This window comes from Micromesistius poutassou, assembly GCF_964030765.1.
Source record: "Micromesistius poutassou genome assembly, chromosome: 12".
Classification (NCBI taxonomy): domain Eukaryota; kingdom Metazoa; phylum Chordata; class Actinopteri; order Gadiformes; family Gadidae; genus Micromesistius; species Micromesistius poutassou.
Window position 1 is genome coordinate 16041686 of NC_140282.1, and position 9392 is coordinate 16051077.

A 9392-nucleotide genomic window follows, 5' to 3' on the forward strand; every position below is an offset into this window, starting at 1 on the left:
CTGGCATACTGTGATCAATGATCATGTACTAGTATGATGTAATATTTTTACTTGGTGCTTCAAGCTGAGAGCATCAAGAAAGATACTGTAGGCTGCAGAACTAGAGACCTTTATCGCAAAGCTCCAACACCAGATCAATATTCTAAGCGCCTGTTATCGCCTACAGGGGAACCAGCAAAGGACTGTTTACCGATATTACAAGTGGGAGCGTCCACCGAGTTGTATGATAGATAAATCAACTAAATCACTTTCCACCAAACATCTGTGTTTGAAACTCCCACTTGATTGTGCAGGGTCGATTTTGAATTGCAATTTGTGTCACAGTTTTACCCAAATAGTATATGAAGCTTGATTGGTTGGTTAATCAACTGATTCACCTTTCCACCTGCCAGGAAACGCCAACCTGTCAGCGTCCACGCTGGTGACGGTGCAGATCCTGGACGTGAACGACAACAGCCCGGTGCTGGTGGGCGACTACTCCTGGAAGTACTTGTGTACGCCCCGCTGGGAGGAGCAGGCGCTGGTGCTGGCGTCGCGCGACAGCGACGGGCCCCAGCACGGCGGGCGCCTCAACTTCTCCCTCCGCAGCGACGACACCGTGCGACGCAACTGGAAACTCACGCCCATCAACGGTGAGCCCCACGATGTAGCACTGAGGCCCACGGTGTAGTGGTGAGCCCCAGGGTGTAGTGGTGAGCCCCAGGGTGTAGTGGTGAGCCCCAGGGTGTAGTGGTGAACCCCAGGGTGTAGTGGAGAGGCCCAGGGTGCAGTGGAGAGGCCCACAGTGCAGTCGAGGGTGCCATAGTGTAGTTCTGAACCCCAGGGTGAGGTGGTTATGCCCAGGGTGTACTGGTGATGCCCACAGTGCAGTGGTGAGCCCCACGTGTACTGGTGATGCCCACAGTGTACTGGTGATCCCCACAGTGCAGTGGTGAGGCCCGCGGTGAGCCCCACGGTGGAGTGGTGAGCCCCAGGGTTTAGTGGTGAGCCCCAGGGTGTACTGGTGAGGCCTACGGTGTAGTGGTAAGGCCCGTTGTTTACTGGTGAGCCCGGGGTTTAGTGGTGAGCCCCATGGTGTAGTGGAGAGCCCCACAGTGGTGAGGCCCACGCTGTAGTGGTGAGACCATTGGAGGTCACATATTTAAAAGGAATATACATTTTGTTGTGGACAAATTGAGTTAAATCAGGGCAGGGTTTGTGGCTGATGAGACATTTTTGGTCTTAGCCCAACTGTTTGGGGATCCGAGGTGATCCGTCGTGGAATTTAATTTCATTAGTGTTGCCTAAACCCTCCATTTGAACACACGTCGAGATTGATCACAGGTTTAATATCACTGAACATTTACAATGATACTTTTGGACAAACATATTTGCAAAAAGTAAAAAGTGAAGGCACGCTGAATGCATCCTATACTCGCACCAAAAAGAAAACACAGACCCCCGTTTGTGTCGACGCGACGAAACACTGGCGTCAAACTCGCTCGCTCACGCTCAATCGCCGGCTTTCATAGCTCACCATGGCAACCGCAGCCTCGGGTGGAGGGTGCTGAAGGATGTGGAATTGAAAGCTGGGCTGCTGTTGATTGAGAGGGCAAAAGGGGTGCGTCACCATGAGTGCGCAAGCCTGGACCCATTGTATGACAATAGTGACGGGTTTGCCAGTAGCAGACATCATTTATCCCCTTCTTGTTAACCACAGCCGGCCCATGATCGTCAACAGCTTAGGCGATGAGGTCTGTATTTTATTCTTTAAAAAAACATTTGTTATCAACCCCGTGTTAACAAAAAGTAGAGAACCGTTTTTTTCTGTGGTGATGAAGTCAGAGGAGGAGAATGCAGTTGGTTGGAAAATAGAGGCAGTGATGCAGTGATTTGGGTATTGCTGGTGTTTTTATTAGCAACGTCTTCCATGAGGTCACTGAGAGAGAGGAAAGAACGAGATGACCTGACCTGCAGACTGCAGGGGACAGCATGCCGTCGCTCTCATTTTCAATTCAATTCAATCAGGCTTTATTGGCATGGGAAACCTTTACATTGCCAAAGAAAGTGTGCAATGTGTAATAGAAATGAATAAAGACATGTGAAAGCAGAACTGTATAAATTGCAACATTGCAATCCAATATACAGTATAAATCAGAGTAGGTAAAATTAACTTAAAAAATACAAACAGAAATATGGTGCTTTTGCTGTAAAAAAAAAAATGTAGATCTATTTACAGATTTCATTAATACACAGGATCAGATGTTATAATCCCTTGTGCCAAAATCCAAGGAAAACACATATTCAGAGGCCCCTGTCCAAACCAACCTTACAAGCACGCTGGCTACCGAACTACCAACCAAGGGTGAAAAGAAAAGAAAAATAAATAAATAAATACAATACAATATACCTATCCTATCCTATGGCTATCATAGCCTAAAAACAGCAATGCCACCTTCAACAGACCCAGGCTCCGTTTAAGTGCAAGCTCCAGGTAGTGACAATGCCCCCTGATCAATCCAACCTTATAAGCACATTGGCTACTAAGCTACCAACCAAAGGTGAAAAACACACGGCAACTAGCCCAACTAGCAGCAGTAAATACAGCAGTATGCAGTAAGCAGAATATCTGCTTACCTTTGCATTCCATGGTAACTATTCGGCTTCTGTGTACAGTATGTCTATGTCTAGAGATCAGACGGTGCAAATAATGCAGAATATACTGATAATTGACGGTCTTTACGTAGTTGTATTCCGTTGTATGAACAGCTCACAAATCCTCCTGCTCTGTTTGCACATTGCTGTATTTCACCCAGCAGATAAAGACGCTTTTGCAATCATGTTTTCAAAAATAATTGTAGGTGTTGTTTGTGTTTGTGTTTGTGTTTGTTGGTATGTTTCGCAGGTAGTTAAGAATGGCAGCTTCAGTTTCAACCTCATTAAGTGTGCAGTAGGTGCTCAGTATGTCTTCTGTTGGGTGCCAGGTCTGCATGTGTTGACCTCAATGGGGAGGCTGCTCACTGAGTGCGCCCCTGGTCAAGGATTTACTTAGTTTTTCGATCAAAGAGCTGATCAGTCACACATTTTTTTTTGTTTTCTTAGAATTTTGTTTGTGCTAAGGAGGTTTGTGTGTGGCTGCTTGTGTTTGTGAGCAGTCCCAAAACAAGCTGGATGAGGGGGTCTCTCTCTAGAGTCTATCTGCAGGTGAGGACTCTGTATTAAAGCATATAAAGCGGGTAATTATTTTTTAACTGTTTATAAAGTGTAAAGGCTTTGGATAATTAGTGGGCATCATCCTCATTCTGCTATGCATGTATTATTCGGTGTTTTGCCTTAGATGCAAGGACAAGGATTTGATGAATGTCAAATTTTTTGTAAAATCTTGGTTAGCCAGTGGTCCCCCAAACTCACAACCATTAAGGGAAATAGGTTCTATAACAAAGTCCACAATTTGAACCAGAGTTGAATTGGGATGTCTTACTTGATGTTCCTCTGAGACAGCAGCACCAGCCTACTGCAAACAGCAGGCATCTGACATCTGTGTCTACTGGGGGGACGTCAGATGCTGCAGACTGTTGTACTGTCTTTGCCAATGAATTTCTGTTTCTGTTGAAGAGGGTTGGACTCAAGCTGCATCCCTGTCTAACCCTGCCTTTGAGGAGGCAGTCTGATCTGGTCTTGATTTTGTCAATCAATCTTATTTGCCAAACTTGCTGTTTGTGTATATTGAGTTTAGGATGGCCTATTTTTTTTTTCCTCAAACAATACTTTCAAACAGTTTGTAGAGCAAGCTCTCATGCAAAATGTAATCTAAGGCTTCTTTTAAATAACAAAAAACTGACAATAATTGGCCTTTGTTTTTATTTATTTTAGTTGAATTAGTATTATATGAATTAGTATTATATTATATATATGTTAAAATATGATCTGTTGTACGATAATTTGGTAAAAAGGCAATTTGTGAATTGCTCTAGACATTATTTGACGTAAGGAAATGCAGAAGTGTGTGGTTGATGATCATACAGAGAATATTCCTGGGGTTGTTGTTGACACAGAGCCCAAGATGATTGCCAAATCTGTTTCAGCTTTTGTGGAGTGGCACCACAGGCAATTTTGGTTTCAAGTGATTTTATATTGTCCTCTAGTTCTTATTGTTTGGGTGTATTCTCCCTCTCCCCCCGCTCTCTCTCTCTCCCTCTGTCCATCCCTCTCCATGTCTCTCTCCCTCTTTCCCTTCTCTCTCAATCTCACTCTCTCCATTTATCCATATCTCCCTCTCTTCCTACTTCCTCCTCTGTCTCTCACTTTCTCTCTTTCCACCTCGTCATCTCTCGTCATCTCCTCCAAACATGGCTCTTCGTCTGCAGACATGTGTAAAGTTGTCATCTGTTCTGACGTTTGATGCAGTGGGTTGTTATTTCTCCATCATTTCAATTTTTTTTCAGTGCTTTGTTCCGGCAGCTATTGACGGAGACGTCTGTAATTATAGCCAGAAAAGTCATTTGGATGACGTCTGCGGCGTGTCAGAGTGTTTCTTTGCTCGCCTTGCTTCCAATTGCTATTGATCGTCTCCCTGACTGCTTACCGCTCGCACTCAAAGTGGAATCTCTCAGGATGCACTGCACTCGGACACAGAAATCAAGCCACATGTCACAGTCCCACTGAAGGGTACACGTGTGTGTGTGTGTGTGTGTGTGTGTGTGTGTGTGTGTGTGTGTGTGTGTGTGTGTGTGTGTGTGTGTGAGTACACTTGTAGTCTCAGATGTTGCTTGGTTGAGATCAACATATCCTCATCGTCAACAGGCAGCTGTTAGACTGGCCAAGTGCTGGCCCCCCATTGTCAGACCTCGTTAAGATATAAAGTAAAGGTCAAAGACAATCAAAGCAGCCTCTGTTCCTGAATGCCAATCAGTGGTGGACAGTAATGAAGTACAAGTCATTTGTTACCGTACTTAAGTAACTTTTTAGCGTATCTGTACTTTACTTCAGTATCATTATTTTGTGAGACTAGCGTAGCTGTACTTTACTTCAGTGTCATTATTTTGTGAGACTTTATAGGCTACTTTTACTCCACTACATTCCAAAAACCTGTTGTTCCTTTCGACGTTCCTTTCCACAACATGCATGCGTGACCATAGACAGTAAAGTGACTAAATGAGTGCGCGTGCACCGGCAAGTGTACCAATCAGAACACATCGTGATTCGTGCAGTTTGGGCCGGTTTCTCCCAACTTTGCTTCTGTCCTCGTATCTCAGTTTAGCCTTCGAATTTCGCTGTCACGTTTGACGTTTATAGCCAACACACAATAATGGAAGAAGCGCCAGATATTGAAATGGAGCACCAATGACCATAGATATAAAGAGTCATGTTTGGTATGGTAAATGGAAAAAAGACATAGTTAGTAAACTTCAGTGAATAAGTTTTTGATACAGTGAAGAGTAATTTCTTCAAACAATAAATTGTTAAAGAAACACGTGTCCAATGTGTTTTTCCCCCATCCTGTTAATTCCTAACCATGTGGTTTCCATTTAGTTATGATGTTATTTATTATGCTTATGATTATTTCAAAAGATATCAGTACCAGATATCACAAATAGAAAACATTTTATTTAAAGTGGTGTTAGTGGGTATTTTTTTAACCTTAAATTATTTGACTGAGTGTATAAAGGACATAGCAAGACATTGGAACTACATTACACCAAATTACTTTTACTTTTGATACTTAAGCACATTTGAAGCCGAGTACTTTTATACTTTCACTCAAGTCGATGTTTGAAGGGAGTACTTTCACTTCTTTTTTTTACACTAGGTATCTCACCGTTTACTCAAGTACGTGGTCTACGTACGTGGTACTGATGCTAATAACCGGAACATGCTGTCGGTTTCGATGTCCTACGGGAACTCCCGGATTTAGATCTATGTTAAAAACGGCCACCACCGCCGTGTCCAATCTTATCTAACAGAGCTGTCCCTGGACACTTGGAGGGAACACAGGGAACACAGAGAACAGGCACTGGGAGTCTGTACTGTGCCGGTGGGGAGATAAAGGTCTCTCTGGAGGTGTGCAGCGGCTCTCCACTGAGCTGACAAGCTAATGGAACATGAAGGGGCGGCGAGGGGAGGGTCGTAGCTCGGGGTCGGGAACCCGGAGATATGACTTCGCACGCGGTTCAATAAAAACCTTGCTCCTCCACCGCTTTTACGTCATAGGCACAGGACGGGGTTTAGGAGCTGACTTTTGAGATTAGATAATACTTGTGTATATACGCAGGTACTCATGCGTACACACGGACGCATGTGGCCGCATTAAATACAACGGTGCACGTTCGCCTGCGCAATTCTCAAGCACATTCAGACGTGCGTGTACTGTGACACAGGTCAGACGCACGTGCCTTCTGCCTACACATATTTATTTGTGTGTAATATGTCAAGTAGTCACTGCTTCTCCCCTCTTGGGTGTTTTTGAACCAGTGCAAGCAGTATAACCGGCTTAACCAACAGAACCATTGTAACTAGTATAACCAGTGTGTCTCTCCTCTCCAGACACCCACACCAACCTGTCTCTGAACATCCCCTACCTGGCCCCGGAGGTCTACACCGTCCCCTTCACCATCTCCGACAGCAGCTCCCCCCCGCGGAGCACCTTCATCAACCTACCAGGTGCCTCCACCTCCTCACACTATCACCCCTCTCTCACCCTTCACAAGACCTATCATCACCCACCCCCCCTCAGCAGCACCTTCATCCTCCCCCGAGGTACCCCACTCTCACTCCCTCATTCCCTCACCCCCCTCCTCACTCCTTCTCACTCACTCTGCTCTCTCACCCCCGTCAAGCTGCCTCTTTAACAAACTCCCCGCTGCTTCTCTGACCCACTCCTCCCCTCACCACCACGTCTTGCTGTCTCACCCTCTACTTGTAGTCCAGTCGTTTTATGGAAAAAAGGTCAAACAAATTGCAGCAGAGGCAAACTCAACTGGTTTTGTATCCTCACTATGTCCTGAGTATGGAAAAAAAAAAGCCCAGAAGAATACCATTAGGGGAAAGTTTTGAAAAACACCCAAAATAAAGCCTATTCATACGCCTATTCATTCTTTTTCTCACGTGAAGATGGGTAAAAATGTTAACCTTTAGATATCACCATGAAAATCACTGAGTTAAATACTTACATCAAGACCAACAAAAAATGTATTACATGAAAATGCAGAAGACAAAAGGTAGGTCAAATAAAAAGATCAAGAGATAGATAGATAGGTCAATCTTTCTTACCTTGACAGTTGAGTGGACCTTGAATGAACGACTGAATCTCTGCCCCTTGTGGTGACGTTTGTCCACACCACATTTGTCACCACAGTCTTTTACTGTAAGATGTCAACTAGATTCTACTAAGATTCTACTAAGAAGACATTTTCTCCTAGCTATAATGATTGGCCCAATGATTATGCACCATATGCCCATGTTAACAAACAATTTCCAAAAACGTGTGATACATTTTTTGTTTGTCATGTTGTTTTGATGTAAGTAATCAACTCATTCATTTTCATGGTGATATCTAAATGTTACACTTTTTACCCTATTCACATGAGAAAAAGAATGAATAGGCTATATAGGCTATATTTATATTTTGTTTTTCGAAACTTTCCCCTAATGGGATTCTTCTGGGCTTTTTTTTCCTTACTCAGGAGTCAGGACATATTGAGGATACAAAATCTGTTGAGTTTGCTTCTGTTGCAATTTCTTCTAGGTTGACCCCCATTTTGGCTTAAAATGACTGGATTATTGGTCTCACACTCTCACTTTGCTCTCTCATACTTTCACAATCTCACACTATGGCTCTACTCTTTTACCCTCTCACATCTGCTGTATTATCCCTCACCCTCCCAACCCATTTCACTGTCACTCTGCTCTTTCGCTCCTTCTCTCACTCTCTCACACCAGAATACCAAACATTCCTATTTTAGAAAAAAAAAAACATTCCTATAGTTAAAAATACTTCAGTTACTGGAAGTTTTCATTCAGATAAAACACAGGCCACTAACCTCTGTCACTCTTGAACCCTTGATTATCGTTGGATCCGCGTCGATATAAAGGTCACCGTATTTGAGAGGAAAGTTCAACTAAGGTTAAACCGGCGTGAAACCGCTGAGGGACTGCACAGCATTCAGACACAGCAATGTTCCTCCGGCTATTATAAACAAACAGTGGAAACTCTGTGACGTGCTTAATGGACGAACTGTACACCCTGACCCCGCTGGTCACTGGGAGCTGTTGGAGAACTCCTTAATGCATGCAGTGGTCAACAGGAAACCAGCGACTGTGAGAATGAAATGCATGTTGCTTGTTCAATCGAAAGGAAAAACAATCCACTTGTCTGGAAGAGAGTTAAGCCAATTTCAGCTGAAACGATCCGATATTAAATTACTCGTGATTAGATCCAAACACAGTAAGAGAACAACTGTGTTTTGTTGCTGTTGTTGCGGTTGTGGTCGGGGTGATGGTGGAGGTGGTGATGAAGGGGGTGTATGAGGCTATCCTTGCAGGAAAGATGTTTGTTTCAAAACTGTTGCCGACCTAAGCAACGTCAGCCCTTTATGAATGCATGCATTGTTTCTAAAATGTAATACTACAACTTCTTATTGTTCCCGTGCTAGTTTCCGTGTGCCCGTGTAACATCCGAGGGAACTGCAAGATGGCGGCCAAGCAGCTGCAGGGGATGCCCACCATCCAGTCTGCCGTAGGGATCTTGCTGGGAACCTTTGCTTTTATAGGTAACACACACACACACACACACACACACACGGCCTGACCCTCACCGTGGTCGCTCTGTGAATTAATGTGTGAATGAGAATGTGAATCACTGAATTAATTGTTTGGAGTGCTTTGAGGAACCACAGAGGACAGATACATGTTTTATTGAATGAATCATACATTTATGATGTGAATGAAGCAGTGTGCTGATGAATCGGAAGGTTGTGATGTTATTTCAGTTGATAATGAGCGGGCGAAAGAAGGTCCATTAGGACACAGTGAGCAGTGAACTGTGAGTCACTTCAGTGAGTCACTGGGAAAAAAAAGAAAGAAAAAAATGAATGTAAAAGCTTTTTTATGTCGCAAATGATACAGGTACAATTGAAATCTCCAACAAGCTAAGCTAACAACATGTTTTACTGCCTTCAACAAACAAAGAGCCGTATGGAAACACAAACGGACATCATTGGTGAAATCTTTAATGTCATTTTCTAGACTTTATTTCCAGGTGACTGCAGCCTGTTCTCTCTTTCTCTGTCCTCCAGGTATCATCCTCGTCGTGATCTTTGTGCGACTGTCCTATCAGAACCCCAAACGGCCGAGTAAGACCAGCCAAGAGAGAGTTCCCCTCAACATCTCACTGTGAACCGGAAGGGAAGCCAGCG

General features: G+C 44.0%; 1 protein-coding gene across 1 annotated transcript in view; it reads left to right on the plus strand.

Moving 5' to 3' along the window:
* cdh16 (cadherin 16, KSP-cadherin) overlaps positions 1-9392 on the plus strand; it is a gene marked incomplete at its 5' end in the record, with an annotated part of 34075 nt that extends 24683 nt beyond the window's left edge. Inside the window, 4 exons of the mRNA XM_084475796.1 lie at positions 393-632; positions 6523-6639; positions 8631-8747; positions 9273-9392. Coding sequence (XP_084331922.1) covers positions 393-632; positions 6523-6639; positions 8631-8747; positions 9273-9373 — 575 coding nt within the window. The 3' untranslated portion in view covers positions 9374-9392. The remainder of the gene's footprint in view (positions 1-392; positions 633-6522; positions 6640-8630; positions 8748-9272) is intronic.